The sequence below is a fragment of the Aegilops tauschii genome, chromosome 5, assembly GCF_002575655.3.
Source record: "Aegilops tauschii subsp. strangulata cultivar AL8/78 chromosome 5, Aet v6.0, whole genome shotgun sequence".
Taxonomy (NCBI): Eukaryota; Viridiplantae; Streptophyta; class Magnoliopsida; order Poales; family Poaceae; genus Aegilops; species Aegilops tauschii.
In genome coordinates, this window is record NC_053039.3 from 13,612,916 (window position 1) to 13,633,049 (window position 20,134).

The 20,134-nt window shown below is 46.5% G+C and overlaps 3 protein-coding genes across 3 annotated transcripts; 2 read left to right on the top strand and 1 right to left on the bottom strand.

The window, feature by feature from the left end:
- Window positions 1–288: 288 nt before the first annotated feature.
- LOC109749008 (malate dehydrogenase, glyoxysomal) lies at window positions 289–4,543 on the top strand. The gene is made up of 9 exons (XM_020308005.3): window positions 289–543; window positions 1,216–1,431; window positions 2,110–2,424; window positions 2,525–2,614; window positions 2,747–2,830; window positions 3,760–3,795; window positions 3,897–3,986; window positions 4,091–4,185; window positions 4,276–4,543. Exons 1-9 carry the CDS (start codon window positions 466–468, stop codon window positions 4,346–4,348), a joined length of 1,077 nt encoding a protein of 358 aa, XP_020163594.1. The 5' UTR covers window positions 289–465; the 3' UTR covers window positions 4,349–4,543.
- A 287-nt stretch (window positions 4,544–4,830) lies between these two features.
- Window positions 4,831–9,487, top strand: LOC109749007 (enolase). Its single transcript, XM_020308004.4, has 17 exons — window positions 4,831–5,177; window positions 5,817–5,880; window positions 6,033–6,097; window positions 6,682–6,729; window positions 6,819–6,905; window positions 7,014–7,094; window positions 7,184–7,285; window positions 7,372–7,452; window positions 7,535–7,609; window positions 7,785–7,847; window positions 7,940–8,020; window positions 8,104–8,298; window positions 8,381–8,431; window positions 8,538–8,626; window positions 8,720–8,771; window positions 8,887–8,943; window positions 9,175–9,487. The coding sequence occupies exons 1-17, from the start codon at window positions 5,109–5,111 to the stop codon at window positions 9,253–9,255; spliced, it is 1,341 nt and encodes a 446-aa protein (XP_020163593.1). The 5' UTR covers window positions 4,831–5,108; the 3' UTR covers window positions 9,256–9,487.
- Window positions 9,488–14,097: 4,610 nt separating this feature from the next.
- Window positions 14,098–14,865, bottom strand: LOC109749012 (histone H2B.1-like). Its single transcript, XM_020308007.4, has one exon. The coding sequence runs from the start codon at window positions 14,782–14,784 to the stop codon at window positions 14,311–14,313; it is 474 nt and encodes a 157-aa protein (XP_020163596.1). The 5' UTR covers window positions 14,785–14,865; the 3' UTR covers window positions 14,098–14,310.
- Between the last annotated feature and the right edge of the window lie 5,269 nt (window positions 14,866–20,134).

A 20,134-nucleotide genomic window follows, 5' to 3' on the forward strand; every position in this document is an offset into this window, starting at 1 on the left:
CGCATTATTTACTGAATGTCATTAGTGGTACATGGCTGCTAGGGCTACCTCGCGGGGTGGATCAAATAAGTCGTACTCCTGGCCTTTCATGAGTTTACTGTAGACACTTGCAATATCACTGTCAAACATTTAATACTACGATTTGATGGGTAAAATAATTATTTTTTATTATTTCATGGTAACACACGGACATTTAGCTGGTGTAATGATACTTGCGAAATAAATATATTTTCGAAATTTGTATGCATGGGCATCAACGTTATCTTTATCCACCCACACCATGATGGAGGCAAAACAAAACTTGCACGCATTCCTGAACGAACAAACAGACGGACAACTTTTGCATCCAGCCCCTCCGCTTTACCCCTTTTCTCCCGCCCTCGCAAGCACCTCCCCTGTCCTCCCCAGAGTCTCTTCTCTTCTCTCGTCGCCTCCCGAGTCTCCGGCAACCACGCCAGCGCGGCCATGGAGCAAGGCACCGACTCCGCGGCGGCGAGGCGGATGGCCAGGGTCGCCTCCCACCTCTGCCCGCCCACCTCGCAGGCACGAACCCGCAACCACCCCTCCCTCCCTCTGCTTGTTTGCTCCTCTCTCTGCTCAGATTTGGTCGGAGCGAGATCCTTCCTACCCAGAGGGGGAGTGCTAGTTCTTCCCCTGATTAGCTCTCGCCGCCGGCCGTGGTGGCATCCGGTGGTCCCTCCCCAAGGCGCTTCTGCGTGTAGCTGCTTAGCCTGGGCGCATCCGTTCTTTCCAGGATCCTCGTGCGGCCGAAGACGCATGGCTTGTATGCTTCGGAGTTAGGGATCCATGGACCAGGAAACGACTGTCGAGTAGCCTTGTCTAAATCTGAGTTGAGTCTATGCAAGGTTCGGGTCTGAAGTTGCTGCTTCGGGAAGCCTAATAATAGACACCACCACAGTTCTTGTGTACAACAAATACTGAAACAAGGACCATTGGATTTGTTATTACAGATGCAGCAATTACTAGAAAAGTAGTAGTACAAGCACTAGCCAGTATTGCTATATCTAGCTGTCGGGGAAATTCAGAATCATCTGAATTATTCTTAGCTAGTGATTTTGTCATACAACTTCCTAAATTTAGCTCTTAAACTTAGTTAAACCTGTGGAACTGTCGTGGTTGACCAATACATAAAAGGTATCATCGACTCCAGAATCGGCTTCTACTAGACTAAATTTCACTTTTATTATTTTGAAGATGGAGGAGGTGGCCATCTTGAAGGGCTCTAATTGCCGTGCAAAAGGTGCGGCACCAGGGTTCAAGGTCGCAGTCCTGGGTGCATCTGGTGGGATCGGCCAGCCGCTCTCGCTGCTTATGAAGATGAACCCTCTTGTTTCGGTGCTCCATTTGTATGATGTTGTCAACACACCTGGTGTCACAGCTGACATTAGCCATATGAACACTGGTGCTGTGGTATGCCCCTTAACCCTGTATTTATGTCCTTTTTTGGCTTTTTGCGAAGTTCCTCACTGAAAATTGATTCTGAAAGGATACTATAGTTGCATGTTGGTAGACCTCTAGTACAGTTGCTCTCCATGTGATCCGTGTAGGTTATGTTTAGAGGAAATGAATTACTGAAGGAATGTATGTCTTCTCTACTGCCCTTTTAGCTCGTACAATAGTTTTTTTTATAGCAAAGGGATCTCTTCCCGGATTTCCATTAAAGAAATCAATCGAGGTACATATGGTAGAGGTTTGGAAATTAGCATTAGCCAGCTGGCTGTTACTGTGTTAAAAATCTTATAATCCATAACTCAGCAAACAAGTAGCCAGTTTCCAGTGGCATCATGCATTGTTCTTAAAGTCATGTTGCATCAGGAGTGTGGCAGAGGTCTCCGAAGAATATATGAAGTATCTGATCATTCAGTAATAATTGTGGATTAAATCTGAGAACAATAAATAATGTTGCAAGGAAAAAATATAACCTACTTGAATTTTATGTAAGAGGCAGATATTTGATTGGCCCATTATTAATAGCTGTCCACATATCTTTGTCCGCCCTAGCCTATGCATACAATTATCGCTTGATTCTTGAACCTTAAAGGTTATCTGATCATTGGGTGGAATTATGCTAAGGTATAATTTATACAGGTGCGTGGCTTCTTGGGTCAGCCACAATTGGAAAGTGCTCTTACTGGAATGGATCTTGTGATCATTCCTGCTGGCATTCCTCGGAAACCTGGGATGACAAGGGATGATTTGTTCAACATCAATGCTGGGATTGTTCGGACTCTTTGCGAGGGAATTGCAAAATGCTGCCCAAATGCGATTGTGAATGTGATCAGTAATCCTGTAAATTCTACCGTTCCGATTGCTGCTGAAGTATTTAAAAAAGCTGGAACATATGATCCTAAGCGTCTATTGGGGGTGACAACACTTGATGTAGTGAGAGCCAATACCTTTGTGGTATGTACTTCAAAATTGTTTGCCATAGTGCCCAATTATATTGGTAGTTTCTATATGGACAGGTTCTCAAATTCCTATTCCTGTCATTCTCTGTCTACAGGGAGAGGTTCTTGGACTTGACCCCAGAGATGTCAATGTTCCTGTTGTTGGTGGGCATGCAGGAGTTACGATATTACCACTCCTTTCACAGGTTATTAGCACCTGCAGCTGCTTCAAATTTTGAACCATATATGCAGCTGAAAAATTGTTTCCATCTGATGTAACTAGTAGTTACTCTGTTCATTTTTACGTTTTCCTTCATTGAACTTTGTTGTTTTCATAGGTGAATCCTCCCTGTTCGTTTACCTCAGAAGAAATTAGTTATCTCACTTCTCGCATACAGAATGGTGGGACAGAAGTAGTTGAGGTATGGTTTCCCTTACCATCTAATGCCATATCTTGTACGCACAGTGGAGGGAATAAAAGTCAATTTAAAAGTTTCTTTTGCAATTGCTTTCTCTGAACAGTGGCTTAGTGACGAAGTAATAGTTTTGTATTAGCTATGAATACTGTATTGTGTCCGATCGCAAGAGCTAGAATGTTCTTACAAATTAAACACATCATTAATCTGAACTCACAGCAGAACTGAGGATCTGCAATAGATTGGCAAAGAAGCAAGGAGAAAGAAAGAAGGTGGAGATAAGTTAGGGAGGACTGAAATTCCATCTCAATGCCTTTACAGACTTGGTCCTCTCCTTTATGTTGCTGAAAGCTTGGATCGAGACGTTGTTCAAACATGACAAACTCAATTGATAGCGTCCCTCGTGTAGTAACAGTGCAGCTCAAACATTCTTCAGATATCTCTCATTTCATTTGTCTTCAGAGTCCGGCATACTGGTTTGCAGTTCTTCAGCTTATAGTTAACAAAGCTGAATAAGATCTGACGAGCTATGTTTTGAGAACATGAGAGTTAGACCTCAGTAGATGTGAGATGGATATGTGAAATTACCAAATTCCTTGTGTTCTATAATAGACAAAGATGCATATATTAGTTTATTCGAGAGCTTCACAGTGTTGACAACAAAGGTCAATTATCAGGTGCATGTTAACTGTTAAGTTGAGCAGAAACCTTCTTGTACACAATACTTTTACCCGCATAGGGGGCTATACTAATTTCTAGTGCTAGCTGCGGACACATGTTCTGGTTTGGTGGCTGCCTGACAGTCAATAGAATTTTCCTAAGCTGTTGGCTGGCCGGCCGGCCAGTGTTTGACCAGTGTTGTGTTGTAGAGGAACCTTGACCACTGTTGTATTAATGCGATGAAGTTCCTTTCTGACAATCCAAATTCATTTCAGGCGAAGGCAGGAGCAGGATCAGCAACCCTTTCCATGGTTTGTCTCCCCCAACTTACATCCCCATCAGTCAACCTGGTTTGTATGCTCCGACGATGGCTGAAGCAACACTAAATCTTCCCCTTTTTTTTAAATTTCAGGCCTACGCAGCAGCCAAATTCGCGGACGCCTGCCTGAGAGGGCTGCGCGGGGACGCCGGGATAGTGGAGTGCTCTTACATAGCCTCTCAGGTTATTATTTCTTTCTCTCAGCTCATCCCTAAGCAATCATTCCTAGCCGACCGACAAGCATTTTCTGAATCGCAAAATCTTGTTCTTCATTGCGTGTCTTGAAGGTGACGGAGCTGCCCTTCTTCGCGTCCAAGGTGCGGCTGGGCCGGTCCGGCGTCGAGGAGGTCCTGCCGCTCGGCCCGCTGAACGAGTTTGAGAGGTCTGCAGCTGAGCACATACATACATAGCCTAGGGAAGGATGATTTGCTTGTGTCGCCCAATTTAATGTTGCCTTGTCGCCGTGGTGCAGGGCCGGGCTGGAGAAGGCCAAGGGCGAGCTGGCCGAGAGCATCCACAAGGGCGTCGCTTTCGCCAACAAGTGAAGATGGGAAGAAAATCCTAGCACGCAGCTCCGTATCTTTCGCTGAAATGCTCCAAGGCCAGCATAGAAATCTGAGATGCCTTTTGCTTCCTGCCTGCTCCCGCCTGGGAGCAACAGTCGCCGTGTGATGTGATGTAAATCTCCCTGTCATAACAATAATAATAATAATAAAATTGTACTGTATTTTGTACCGGTATATACGATGCGGACTACCCGATGTTTACGGCTGTATAATAAATAAATACGACAGATCTGATGATTGATTAGATTATAATAATAAAAAGGTAAACAAAACAAAAGTTCAAGTTGGCTTGCTCTTGTGCCATTTATTGTTCTCTTGCTGATTAACCCGATGTCACCTGGATCGGCCCAATGGGCAGACGACACGTGTCCCCATCAGCCTAGCCCCACCTGGGGCGCTCCCAGACCGCTCTGCGAATCCCACGGCATATTCGCCAGTTGTTCCATCTCCGTGCGCGGCCGCCCGCGTGGCGCCCCTTACACGCGGGCCCCCGGGAGGACCGCCCGCCCGCCGGCCCCACCCGCAGAGAGACGCGGCGTCCCGTGTGCTCGTCAAAAACAATAGGCGAACCAGCGGCGCCCCCGTTTGCATCTGCATCGTCGCTATAAGAAAGCAGGGGCCGCCCCTCCGGTCCGCCCACCCGTACAGCGAACCCGCACCCCTCTCGCTCTCCGCTCCATCTGGTCCGATTCGATTCGATTCGATCTCGGCTTCCTCTCCAAGCCACGCGAGACCAGCCATGGCGGCGACGATCCAGTCCGTGAAGGCCCGCCAGATCTTCGACAGCCGCGGCAACCCCACCGTCGAGGTACGCACGCGCGCGCCCATCCCCCGTCCGTCTCCCTGATCTGTGCGTTGTGGTCCGGTTCGACTCGATCTGCTAGCGGTAAGGGGTGCCGCGATCGTTCGTGCGTGCGTGCGTTCGTAGCAGCGGCTCGGCTTTTTCGATTGCGCGTCCGATCTGGTCCGGTTCGCCCGCGGGGCGTGGGCTGGGGTTTCTGCGCAGCAGGGCGTAGGGTTTCTGACGGACCCTTTCGGTCAGAGTCGAGGGGTTTTGGGTAGGTGGGTGAGCCTGAGCCAGCAGGATGTTTTTTGAGTTGGGCGGGTTGGGTTATGCTAGATTCGGCGCGAGGTGGTTTGTTCAGTCAGATGCCATGGCGCGTGCAATTTTCATGTTAGCCTGCTTGTCATCTATTTTTGGTTTTATCCACGGATCGGTTGGTTTGTCATGCTCATGCTCAGTTTGTGTTTGCTCAAAGGCAAAAGCTAGTCGGAAAAGCCCGATTATCGCCGTCCACCTGGCTGCCAATGGCAGCCTGCTTAGTGTCTATGTAGCTAATCTTATAATCCTTGTGGTTTGGCGTCCTAGTGATGCTCTGATTTTGTTGTTTGCTGTGACGGAAATGTAAGATGAAGTTGCTGACTTCACTGTTGTTGTGTGCATCAGGTTGATGTGTGCTGCTCAGATGGAACCTTCGCCAGGGCCGCCGTTCCCAGCGGTGCATCAACTGGTGGGTCATTATTGTTATTACATCACCACTGTTTTCCTTTCAGCCTTATTAATCAACTTTTTGCCTTGGTTCCTGTCTAGTGAATGTACACAATGCTCCTGTCATCATTGTTGACTGAAGCTAATCTTGTCTGAATCATCCCTCTTATGTAGGTGTCTATGAAGCTTTGGAGCTGAGGGACGGTGGATCTGACTACTTGGGCAAGGGTGTTTCCAAGGTTTACATTCGTTTGACCGAATTTTATCTTCACAGTCTGCAAATCTATGTTGCGGTTCTTGGTGATTTAGTGTGGCTGCTGCTTATACTCACATATTGTAAATCTATGCCATAATTCTTGGCTATTTAATATGACCAAACTTATTTTAACATGCTGCTTTCATCCAAGCAATGTTCCCTGCGGCTGTATGACTTACTATTCTACTCTGTGCCAGGTTTTATAAAAAAAAATCGTAATAATGTTATAATGTGAACTAAAATATGTTTTATTGTGTTCCCTGTCTCTGCATGGCATTTTTTGGATACATTGATGCTGCTGACTGGATTTTTTTTGGGGGGGGGGGGGGGTTATAAATCTCACGTCGTATATTTTTCCTTGCTAATAAACCAACTTGCTGAAGACCACCATAAAATGAACAGCGGGGGATCATTTAGTGGACTGTAGAATAACTGCATTTATGGCATGATGTTTCACTAGAATAACTGCATCTAATGGTGGTTTCTACTGCAGTTGACATTATATTACCATTTGCATGCATAATTTAGTTCTTGTGATATTTACATGTTTTTGCTGTTCTGTCACAGGCTGTTAACAATGTGAACTCCATTATTGCACCCGCTTTGGTCGGCAAGGTTAGTATTGTCTCTGCCCCCCTTTCTCTTTCATGAGATTTGAGAATGCATAATTTACTCATTGGCCATTGCTCTTTTTCCTTCTACAGGACCCTACCGCTCAAACTGAGCTCGACAACTTTATGGTTCAGCAGCTTGATGGAACCAAGAATGAGTGGGGTTGGTGCAAGCAAAAGGTATAACATATAACCCATGATGACTTTTACTTTTAGAGGTCTAGTAGCAAGTACTTATTTCCATTTGTAGATTCCCTTCTAACAGTCTGATTTCTTTTGTGAATTCAGCTTGGTGCTAATGCAATCCTGGCTGTATCACTAGCTGTTTGCAAAGCTGGAGCCAGCGTCAAGAAGATTCCACTGTACCAGGTATGCAGCATATTAATCCCCTCTGATCATTCTTCATGTGTTTGCTTTTAGCTATCCTGTTTTCTAACATGAGATATTCTTCACTGCAGCACATTGCCAACCTTGCTGGCAACAAGCAATTGGTTTTGCCCGTTCCTGCGTTCAATGTCATCAATGGTGGATCCCATGCTGGAAACAAGCTTGCTATGCAGGCAATGCTCTGAACTAAGATTTCCACATGTGCTGTCATGTTGTTTCCGCACATGTGTTATTTATGCCTATACTTGCATATCTGCAGGAGTTCATGATCCTTCCTACTGGAGCTACCTCATTCAAGGAGGCAATGAAGATGGGCGTTGAAGTGTACCACAACTTGAAGGTAATACTTTATTCTTAGTTTTTTTTTGTCCCTATCATCTTGTAAAACATAAATTCACCGAAACTGTCATTTTCTGTAACAGTCTGTTATCAAGAAGAAGTACGGGCAGGATGCCACCAATGTCGGAGATGAAGGTGGTTTTGCTCCTAACATTCAGGTATTTTCCTTGTTTTCTTAGGTTATGAACTGCAGTTCCTTGCTTTGGCATGCCTTTGTGTTTTGACAGCAGCCGTTGACTGTTATGTTTTAATGTATAGAACTACTGTTTTACTACAAAATTGAGAGTCAATGTAGGGTGGGAATTGAGTTTGTTTTGTTTTCTGGTATTTTAGGAGAACAAGGAGGGCCTTGAGCTCTTGAAGACTGCAATTGAAAAGGCTGGATACACCGGCAAGGTTTGTCTGCTTGAATTGATCTGTTCTTGTGCACTTCTCTCTCAAGTTTTAGTTTGAAGCTAAATTAGCTTTGTTGCTATGGGAAATTCTAGGTTGTCATTGGAATGGATGTTGCTGCTTCAGAGTTCTACAATGACAAGGACAAAACCTATGACCTCAACTTCAAGGAAGAGGTAAGCAGCCCCATTGTTTATTTTGTGGTAACAATTTGTTCTCCTTTCATGAGCATTTTTAACATCCCCTTCTCTTGTTGTAGAACAACGATGGTTCCCAGAAGATATCTGGAGATAGCCTGAAGAACGTATACAAGTCATTCGTGAGCGAGTACCCCATTGTGTCGATTGAGGACCCATTTGACCAGGATGACTGGGTGCACTATGCTAAGATGACTGAAGAATGTGGAGTGGAAGTTCAGATTGTTGGTGATGACCTTCTAGTCACCAACCCAACTGTGAGTGATTTGCTCTGTCGAGTAGGTGGTCACTTTCATTTTGTTGGACCACTGCAATTGCTTATATCATTTTGTTGTGCAGAGAGTTGCAAAGGCAATCCAGGAGAAGTCATGCAATGCTCTTCTGCTCAAGGTATTATTCTGTTAAACCAGAAGTTGGTTCTTACTCGTTATTTTCCTGTGACGAGTATAGAGTGATGTCCTGCACATTCTGACTGTTCATCCTTTGCACGTAATAGGTTAACCAAATTGGATCCGTCACTGAGAGTATCGAGGCCGTGAAGATGTCAAAACATGCCGGCTGGGGTGTGATGACCAGTCACAGGAGGTACATGATAGGAGATACTTCCTTGTTGTGCGAGTTTTCCCCTTTGTTTCTCTTGTTACCATCTGTATGCTTATTTACATTTGCTGTCTGCAGTGGTGAGACCGAGGACACATTCATTGCTGATTTGGCTGTTGGTCTGTCCACGGTATGGTTTTATAATCTGCATAGTTAGCATTTGTCGGGGCAATTTTAATGAGACTGGTCGCAATGCTCATAAACCTTCTGGGTGTAACTGACCAGTGTTTGTTTATGTGCAACAGGGTCAGATTAAGACCGGGGCTCCGTGCCGCTCAGAGCGTCTTGCCAAGTACAACCAGGCAAGTAGCTCTCCCTGTTTATTCTTGTTCTGTTGAAGCAATCTCCTGATATTATGTTGGCCAACAGTACCTTGCAATCAAACAAAAGAAATTTATGTGATCCTCATGTGTTATTCGTTTATTAAGTGCTGTGTGTTCATTTCTCATTTGCTGTGTCTCATTTGTGTCTGATCTTGACAGTATTCATTTTCTGCGAAGCCAAACTAACGGCTATTTTTTCAAATTGAACAGCTTCTGAGGATCGAGGAGGAGCTGGGCGATGCCGCGGTGTACGCTGGCCTCAAGTTCCGTGCACCGGTGGAGCCCTACTAGATGGGATCTGCACGAGTTTTTGTGAAAATGGGTGTGTTTAACCTCCGGAATGAACTCTGGTTGAAGCTCTTAGGATTGAGCAATAATGAATGCCGCGCATGTTTTATGTGAACGGAACGGATATGTACCCCCAAACTTGCTCCAATTTTGGTCCTTGTGGATATGTACCTGATTCGGCCCTGAACCTTTTGGATGTGTAATACTAGTTTTTGGCGCATCATCTTTGCCGTTATTGTGTTAGTTTACTTGTTGCAGAAAGCATGCTTCTGAGAAACTTGCTTTCATCTTTGTTTGCTATTCTCAAAACACTGGTTTTCCATTGCCATCTGTTTTTCTTTTAAAGAAACTTGCTTCTGTTGTCATTGATGGGGCGTCCTGGTAGATTGGAGATGAGAACTTGAAGCACGTCATGATTTCGGAGGTTTGCCTCTGACAGCAACGGATTTCAACTAGAAAAACTGGGCGAAAAACAGATTGAAAACCGGCTGAAAACCATCATATCTGAACAAATTACTCCATAGGTGATTGTCGAGATAACCCACATTGTAGCGGACGCGTGAAGGTGAATGAAAATCTGCACAAAAACTTAGCCACTTGCAACCACCTTCAATCTTGCCACAAAAGCCTGGACACCACCACCGCTAACCATCGGTCCTGCTTGTCGTGAGCTCCAAGACGAAGCCCCTGAGAGGGAAAATGACACACCCGAGTGCCACAATCGTCCGATCACAAGATCAAGGGTTTCCCTTGAAGAGGGAGGCCATGATGGTCGGGTCCCTGCAGGAGGTGTGCGACAGCATAACACCGATGCCTAAAGGAAGGTTAAGGACGACCACAACCACAACCATTGTTGGTCATGGCACAAAGGTCGAGATGGGGTCTTCACCCAAGCTCCCTTACCACCTCGGTCGCATATCATCCCGCACTGGCGCCGGCAAGACCGCCAACCACCATCTCTCACAAACCATCATCCCACACTGGCGCCGGCAATGTCTCTTCTCTCTACTCGAATCATTATCACATGGGCCGCTCGTAAAGATGGAAGTTACTCTCTGGGCCATTTGATCGTCACGTTGAAAGGCCATTCACGAAAGCATCTTTCAAAGACGGGCTGCATTGCATTCTTTTGTCACAAGATTCATTGATGTCCAAATTATTCATGAGAAGAAGCCGTTAGCTGCTGTGGTGGGCATTGCTACTGCAAATATGGGTGCTCATCGCCCCAAGGGGCCCCCTCCGTACTTTGCAAAAATCCACCTTGACGCGACTATTCAGCCATGTATGGGAGAATCGGCGGTGGCTGTTTGCCGGGACAACAACGACAACTATCTACGCAGCTCGGCACTAGTTATTGGAGGTGTTCATGGCCCAACGGCTGGCTTGCCGTGAAGCTCTATCATTAGCAAGAGACCTTCATCTACACAATTTTATCATAACATCTGATTCTAAACAAGTTGCGGGAGATATTAGGCAAGGTAGCTAGGGTAGAGTTAGTGCCATCATCAGTGAGATCAAAGCAGAGCAGCTTCTTTTAATTGTAATTTTACTTTCGAATGTCGTGTTGTTAATTTCGACGCACATAGTTTACTAGTGAGGTTCTCTTTCTTTACCTCGGCCCGAATTGTATCCCACTAATTATGGTCTTTGATCCCCTAAAAAAATGATTTTTGATTAATAAAATTGGCTTTACCCTAAAAAGGTAAAAAATAATTATCTCCCAAAAAAAGCAAAAACGAAAAAAAAACATCACCCCCATCTTCTCCCCACTCCTTGATGGCGCCTCCCGCCGCCGGCGAAACCCCCACCTACGGAGGCTGCGGAGAGCAGCGCCAAGACCGAGGAGTCGCGGTGGCTCGCGGCCCTCTCCGAGCCAGAGCTCGTCCGTGACGCCCCTCCTCTTCTTATTCTCTCTTAGCTTCTCTTCCTAACGACTGGTGTTAATGGCGCCACGGTGGTGTTGTGCAGGATCTCCTCATCAGCCTGAAGATGCTGGCCGTGAAGCGGGCGGAGACGGCCGGCCGCCCCCACCTCGCCGACGGTGTTGTTTTGCTGGAGGATTTCAAGGCACGGTTAGAAGAAACCTCGGTCGATGCATCGGTTCTTGATAGACTTGCGCTGTCGAGGGACTGTGTCGCGGATGCCGGCGGCGGCAGTGGTGACTCTGAGGTGCTCAGGCGGCACGGCAAAGATGAGCCAAAGCCAAATAGCGTCAAGAGAGAACGAAAGCAGAGGCAGGATGGGTGAGTCCTTTTGAGTATTCGGTCGGTTTGGCTGATGCAGTACAGTCCAATTTAGCTCATGCCGATAGTTTCTTGAGGTTCTGTCACTACTAATGCAGTTACGGCGTGTTTGCGTATGATGCAGGCGCCATGGAGAAACCGTGAAAAGCAAGAAGAAAAGAAAACTGAGCGAGAGGAGATAGCATCGAGAGAGCAGACTGCGACGATCTTCCTACTAATAGTGATCTAGTGCAAACACCGCCCAGGGATGTATGTCGTTGAGCGACAACACTGAAGCTGCTGCTGCTGCTGTTAGTGGTGTAAATTTTGCTTTTTTTTTATCTGAACTCGAAACTTGTTTTGGGAATGCAACCCGGCAGGGAAGGGATGCCGTGAACTGATGATGATGACTGCTGTGGCAACCAGGCGTAGTTTAATGCATCTTCGTTTCAGGACTCTCTTAACTGTGCCATGATTTCTTTTCTAGCAGCTGTAGGTTGCTGGGACCTGGGAGCGTGAGACACTCCCCTCCAGGAAACTGCTTTCGAATCAACAACTAGGGTGGGTTAGCTGCTGGATTCTAATTTGTTTCGTTGCCTAGGCACCAGTTAGGTCGATCATAGCACAACTAAGAATATGATTTCACCTCCTATTCTTGCCAAATAATATTTAGTGTCACAAATTCAGTTGCTAGCAACATGACGATATTTTCAGTATCTAATAGCATTGCCCGTAGATCTACGAAGGAACGCCAAAAGCGAAGGCAGCTCTCTGGTAAACCTTACACCTTTTTTTTGGCAAATGATTACCTCTACTGAGCAATGCCACAGCCTCTCAGGAATGTGGAGAATTTGGTTTAGCGTTAGCTGAATCTTTAGTCTCTACAACAATGCACCAATATCAATTTTTGGATTCTGCAACAAATTAACTGAAATAATTTTCAAGGCATATCAGTGTTGATGTTGATTAATTATTCACTGCCAGGCTAAGATCCTTTGGCATCTTCTGTCACGGCAGCTGAAGATGATGATTTATAATTTTATATAGTTGACTTGTCTGTTGTGCCATAAACTTACTTACTCTTTGTTTCCTTGATTTAATTTTCTTTTTTGTGGGGATCTTATGCACGGAAAGACCATGTGCATAACTTTACATGCATGTTCCTCCACCTAGACTGCTCTACGGCTGTGTTAAGGTGCCGGTTGGTTGACAATGGTCACACATTCATAATCTGAATGTCTATACAAGGGATTAGGATCCTAGTATGTGATGCAGTTTTTCTTCTAGATGTACTAGTTCAACTCCTTTTCATCAGTATTTGATGTTAAACTAGATTCTTGTGCAGATGGTTACCTCTTCTGAACAATGCTTGCAATGCTCTGGAATGCTGAAAAACTAGTTTACCTTTTTGCTGATTCTTTTTTAATTCTTACAAATTTAGTTGAGTTGCATAACTATATTATATCTTATAAGTAGCCATCCGAGTACTTCTGTTAACTAATGATTTAGAGACTCACGGTGACCGTGTGACCATTGGATAACGACGTCGAGGTGTTAACAAACTGGTGTTACCAATAGAACATCTCACATTTAATTTGCATTTCTTGATGTTTTATAATAGCACATACCATCTCTCCTGAAATTTTAGAGACGGCCAATGAATCACAGGTCTTGATCAGTTTGTTCTTCTATACATACAATTTGATCGACTCAGGAACTATCGAGAGGACAAAAACGACAGACGGACAGATAATCAACACATATCCAAGTTGTTGTTTCAAATTAATTGCAGCCTGCAGGATGCAACCTATCACCAGAATCTAATTTCAATTATAGGATTTTGGAAGCGCTTACCAGCTAGTCATAAAGTTCAACAATCTCTGAATTGCTGCGGTGTCTGAAGAGCAGGATGAGAACAGGTAGCTCCAGAAGCTGTAGAAGTTCACCCTCTCGTTGCACTTATTTGTAGCCTGCATAGCTCATCTTTTGCTTCTTGTGGCACACCACCTACTTAATTAATAGAATGAGTCATATATTTGAACTCTCTACCTTGTTTATCCTGCCAACCCAAACCCAAGATAAAAGATATTAGTCAATAATAATAAAAAATGCTGACCAAAATACCACTGTGTTATTACAATTGTTGTTTCGGTGCTACCACAGTACACGATGCGCGCAGATTCAGGTTGCCACAGCTATCACAAATCCAACACTTAATATACTACCACCGTGGCAACTGGCAAGTCACAAAAGTTATCAGTCCTTGGATTTAAGTGAAGATAGTTCACCTTCTTTGTGTACATGACACCAGCAGATCAGAAGATAATACACCAAATGCACATAAAAGACAATACAGTTAACACCATCTTGTTTACAGCAAGGCAATATAGTAGCATGCCTCTGGCACATCATCTTATTTGAACGCCTTCCGGCAAGAAATGGACAACTAGTCTATTTTTCTCACATTTTCAGAGTAACACCATCAACAGTGGCAGGACCAAGCTGCTCCAGCCTAAACAATTGACTGGTACTGCTGGTTAAGCAATGCAAACTACTACGAAACGTAACTTACTGTCAGCGCATCGTCAATAACTTATAACCACATGGCAGAGATTAGCAATCATAGCTGAAATGGATCACTACCTTTGATATGTCAGTTTACCAAAAGAAAAGAAGCACAGGTCCAGTTGTTGCAGGCAACGAACCAACAGAGTATTGGCAATCATTCGGCAATTCCCATCGAGCCAGCACTAACACCACTTCTACTTTCAGATAACCAGAGTCAGACAGGCACCAAGTAAACAGAACCATCTACAGTTGCTACTAGATGTACAATCTAAGAGGAGGTGAACTTGGTGACGGCCTTGGTGCCCTCGGAGACGGCGTGCTTGGCGAGCTCGCCGGGGAGGACGAGGCGTACGGAGGTCTGGATCTCCCGGGAGGTGATGGTGGGCTTCTTGTTGTAGCGGGCGAGCTTGGCGGACTCGCCGGCGAGCTTCTCGAAGATGTCGTTGATGAAGGAGTTCATGATGGACATGGCCTTGGAGGAGATACCGATGTCGGGGTGCACCTGCTTCAGCACCTTGAAGATGTAGATCTTGTACGTCTCCACGCTCTTCTTGCTCTTCTTCTTGGACTTCTTGTCGCCGCCGCCCTCCTTGCCGGAGGTCTTGCTCTTGCCCGCCGCCGGCAGCCGCTTCTCGGCCTTGGGCTTCTTCCCGGCCGGAGCCTTGTCGGCCTTCTCAGTCGTGGTCTCCTCCTCCGCGGGCTTCTTCGCCGCCGGCTTCTTCTCCGCCGCCTTGGGGGCCATCGCTGCTTCTTGAGTGGGGAAAGGGGAAGCCGCCGGTGCTGGTTGGTTTGGAGGGGAAAGGTGGGAGATTTGGAACGAGATGCTGGGAAAGGAGGAGCGGAGCTGAAGGATTTATACAGGGAGAGATGTGACTGCTGATTGGTGGAGGCGTGGTTGTCCCGGATCAGTGACGTGGGACGGTGTGAGGCGTTCGGTGCTGTTTGGATGGACGATCGTGATCTCTGCGGGGCGGACCGTGGTTTTCTTGAAAAAGATTGGAACCTGATAAGGCCCGAACATTCGGTAGAAGCCCTTTCCATACCGAAGAAATGAGGAATGCTACGTCCACACAAAGCTATCTAAGGTTTACGTAGTGCTGCTGATTTGGCAAATTGGAATAGGGAAGGGAGGGGGGCCCACACCCATGAAAATTAGGGGGAGGAGAGAATTAAAGGGAAAGTTACGTAGGATCACGTAACAGGTTACGTTGATGTAATATTATTGCCGAACAAATTGTTCCCCAAGGCAGAAACGACCCAACGATTCCGCTCGGAGCGGGGGTGTAGTGGGAAGAGATGGATTCGTTCGGCCGATGGCGTGGTTGCGCCGAAGGCCTGAGGAAAATGACGCGGCACCATAATTGCTTCAAGATGTGTGTGACTTCATCCGACGGCCATCGTAGCGTTCGGCCCAAAAGCTTAAAATCTGGTCATTCGGGAGTTATAGATTCCGAAGTTTTTTTAGGCAAACAGTAAACTTTACTTTAAAAAAATGTCCACATGAATACAAATATTTTCTGGAGGTTTTTTAGGGAAAGGCCATCATGGTTAGCTTTATTAATACTCAAATCACTATTACATCATCCGTTAAGAACCCCAAAAAAATCCTTTAAGAAATTAACGGTAAAATCCGGGGGTGACTCAAACCAAACAGAGGGCTGGTTTTCACGCACCCATTTAAGCACATGCGCTACTACATCCGACTCCCTATTACAATAATCAATACAAGCCTTCCCAAACTCACATAACTCGCGACGACAATCATCCAATATAGGGTCTGCCACCATAGAATAACTTCCATCCTGATTAAGAGGCTGAACCACTGTGGTATTGTCCATTAGAACTAAACGATTGTTGCATCCCATCCAAGTAGCAAGCTTCAACCCTTCATACAAAGTTGTGGCCATGGCCAAAGTGACGTGAGGAACATGAGATAATTTTTCGGTTGATGCTGCTAAGTAGGCCCCCGGATGATCATGAATCACCGGGCCACAAGATCATGAAAAATCTGTATCTGAAAAAGAAAGCATCGACATTGACGATTGTCTGTCCGACTAGGCCTTTCCTCCACTGATTTGGTGAGGGGTGGATGAGGCGAACCGGCCGCACGAACAAAGTTCAGTGACAACGCCTGAATTGTTGGGGCCGCTCTCAACGAAGAAAGAACATACTCCGATCGGACTATGTAGTGCCTCTGTCACCATAGATACCAGCAGGTGCTCGCTACGATCTCTGAAAATTGTACCTGTTCCATTTATGGACTTTGGACTACTACTGGGTCACATAGGAGGTATTCAATAATAGTAGCACCTGATCTATCAATATTAGTAGACTCATCGATAGGCTTCCTAAGAACAAGACCTTCCCAGACCGATCTTGCCCTCTCACACTTGAATAATGCATGCGCAATATCTTTTGCTCCACTTTTACAGATCAGACATTGGGATGTATTACCAATATGGCGATTTTCTAAAACACATAAGCAAGGAATCGCGTTGTGCAAGAAACATCATAAGAAAAATTTCACCTTGCCAGGAAGCCGCACTCTCCAAGCCTTCTACCAAACAGAGTGCGGTGAAGAGCCTTCTCCCGTAGAGTTCTGATCTTTGTCAAATAACAATCTTTCCATTGCTTGTAATAAGCCAACCTGACACTAAAAATACCGTTTTTAGTGAGGTTCCAAGCCATATAATCCTCAGTTATTGATGATGGATGAGAATTTGGAGTATACAGTCAGCATCATCGAGGAGAAGTTGTCTCTAATTAAAGTCTCATCCCACTCTCTGTGGCCAAATCAATGAGCTCATTAACCGTCGTCAACACTCTATTACCTCTGGCGGTGATGATCCTCCTTGAAGAGCCATTTGGTATCCAACAATCATTCCAAATATGAATTTTTGTCCCATCACCCACTCTCCATATACATCCCTTCTTATAAGTTTGGACACCAAGCCCAAATACTTTGCCAAACATAGGATGACCCCTTCTTCAATTCATAATTTAATATATCTCATGAGGGGTAATACTTAGCTCTCAATACTCTTGCACATAACGATCCATGGTTTTCAATAAGTCTCCAGCATTGTCTTGCCAACATAGCTAAACTAAAACTGTGTATATCTCATAATCCCGTACCGCCTTTCTCCTTAGGCACACACATTTTCCACCACACAAACCAATGCATCTTGCGTTGGTTCTCACCATCACCCCACCAGTAATGCGAAACTGTGTCAGTGATTCCCTTACATATTTTTTGGGAGTTTTAACACACTCATCGCATACGTCGGGATAGCCTGAGACACCGCCTTTATGAGAGCTTCTTTTCCACCAAAAGACAACGTCCCGTCCTTCCTCCAACATTCACAATTTGCATGATCTTTCAATAAGGTTGTTGCCGCGTGTGTGCAGAACACACGCGAGACACTGTGGACTGTGGACGTCCTTTGCTGAATTGGCGGTAGGGTGCAAGGTGAGGATCTATCACCACAGAAAATGCCGAAAGGACATGGTGATTTACCCAGGTTCGGGTCGCATGGTTGCATAATACCCTACTCCTGCTTTTATGTGTGGTTTTCTTTAGTTGAGCTACATGTCCTTCCCGTGAATGGGGAAGAGTAGTGTGCTCCTACTGGTGTTCTACCAACACTACAAAAAAGACAACCCATGACATTATGGGCCGAACAAAAAAAATATGTCATGCTTATGACACTTCTATGACGATAATTGTGACAAAACCACGTATCATCATAGATGTGGTGGGCTCCGACTTCTATGACAGAAAATGGGCTTTTCGTCCTGGGCGGGCCCGGGACGCAGCTGCATGACATTCTTTGGGCTGTCCATGACGGAAAAAATCGTGGTAGAAGCGAGGGCGAGGAAAATTTTGGGGAGTTCCCGGTTACGGTGGGTGGTCGGGGCCGAGCGATGCGCGGAGGTTTTGCGCTTCTCTCTCGTACACGTACGCGCGTGTGTGCGAGGCATTGGGTGATACGTCTCGAACGTATTTATAATTTTTATTGTTCCATGCTATTATATTATCTATTTTGGATGTTTTGTATGCATTAATATGCTATTTTATATGTTTTTTGGACTAACCTATTAACCTAGAGCCCAGTGCCAGTTTTTGTTTTTTCTTTGTTTTAGAGTTTCGCAGAAAAGGAATACCGAACGGAGTCCAAACGGAATGAATCTTTCGCGATGATTTTTCTTGGACCAGAAGACATCCAGAGGGCTTGGACTGCACGTTAGGAAAGCCACGAGGCGGCCACAAGGTCGGAGGGCGCGCCCAGGGAGGTAGGGCGCGCCCCCACCCTTGTGGGCCCCTCGTGACTCCACCAACCTATTTCTTCCGCCTATATATTCTCAAATACCCCAAAACCTTCCAGGGGAGCCACGAAACCACTTTTCCACCGCCGCAACCTTCTGTACCCGTGAGATCCCATCTAGGGGCCTTTTTCAACGTCCCGTCGGAGGGGGATTTGATCACGGAGGGCTTGTACATCAACACCCACTACAAAAAAAGACACATCCGTGACATTTTGGGCCGAACGATTTTTTTTCTGTCATATTTATGACACTTTTATGACGATAATTGTGACAAAACCCGGTATCATCATAGATGTGGTGGGCTCCTACTTCTATGACAAAAAATCATGACAGAAAATGGGCTTTTCGTCCTGGGCGGGCCAGAGACACAGCTGCATGACATTCTTTGGGCCGTCCATGATGGAAAAAACCGTGGTAGAAGCGAGGGCTAGGAAAATATCAGGGTGTTCCCGGTTACGGTGAGTGGTCGGGGCCGAGCGATGCACGGAGGTTTGCGCGTTTCTCTCGTCCACGCACGCACGTGGGTGCGAGGCGTTGGGCTCTAACTGAACCCGAGCGAGGCGTTGGGCTCTAACTGAACCCGAGCGATTGCACTGCAGGCTACACGTTACTGAACCCGATCGATCGATCGATGGCTGTTAACTGAACCCGATCGAGCGATTCCTTCGCTACTGCTGCTAACTGAAGCCGATCGATGCTGCCTCTGGATGAACAGTGAGCGTTGCTGGGGGGGTTTGGATGAACAGTTCCCAGTGGGGGTGGATGAACAGGACCCCGTGGTGTTGCCTCTGGATGAACAGGACCCCGATCGATCGAGTCGGTTGGGGCTGGATGAATAGGACCCCGTGGAGGGCTGGATGAATAGGACCACCCCGTGGAGGGCTGGATGAACAGTAGACGGTGGAGGGCTGGATGAACAGTAGCCCGTGGAGGGGTGGTTGAACAGGAGCCCGTGGAGAGGGCTGGTTGAACAATAGCCGGTGGAGTAGCGCGCGGTGGAGGCTGGATGAACAGGAGCCCGTGGATGAATAATCGCAGGTGGAGGCTGGAGGAGGTCGACGGTGGATGAACAGTAGCCCGTGGAGGCTGGAGGGGGTCGACGGTGGAGATGAACAGTATCCCGTGGAGTCCCGTTTTGCAGTACGCCACACCCCTCCCAATGAATAGGACCCCCGTTTCGACCGTAGCGCTCCAACACAAGTCCGTTTCCTCCGTTTTGCGGTACGCCACACTCCTCCCGATCAACAGGACCCCCGTTTCGACCATATGAGGTCCGTTTCCTCCGTTTTGCGGTACGCCAGACCCCTCCCGATGAACAGGATCCCGTTTTGAACGTGGCCGGTTGAACACAAGGCCGTTTCCTCCGTTCTGCGGTACACCAGGCCTCGTTTCCATCGGCTGTTTCGTCCAAGCACTCCCGATGATCTCGACGACGCATTCCGTTCCGACCCAGCCGGTTGGCTCCCCATGAACACGACGGTGACGCTGTTTCTCCGTTCCGACCCAGCCATGTACACGAACCCTGGCCGTACGTATGCGCGAGTAGGCATTCGAGACCCCGTCCGTATGTACGTACGTGGCCGTATTTTCTTTCTTGCACACTGGCCACTGTACGTATGTGTACATGCTACGTGCGCGCCTCTACATCGACCACTATGTACGTACACATTCGCGACCAGAATGACAACGCTATGTATGCTTCGACCAGGTGGGTCCCGACTGTGAGGCACTTCTTTGCGTGCGAAGAAGTAGCTGGTGGGTCCCAG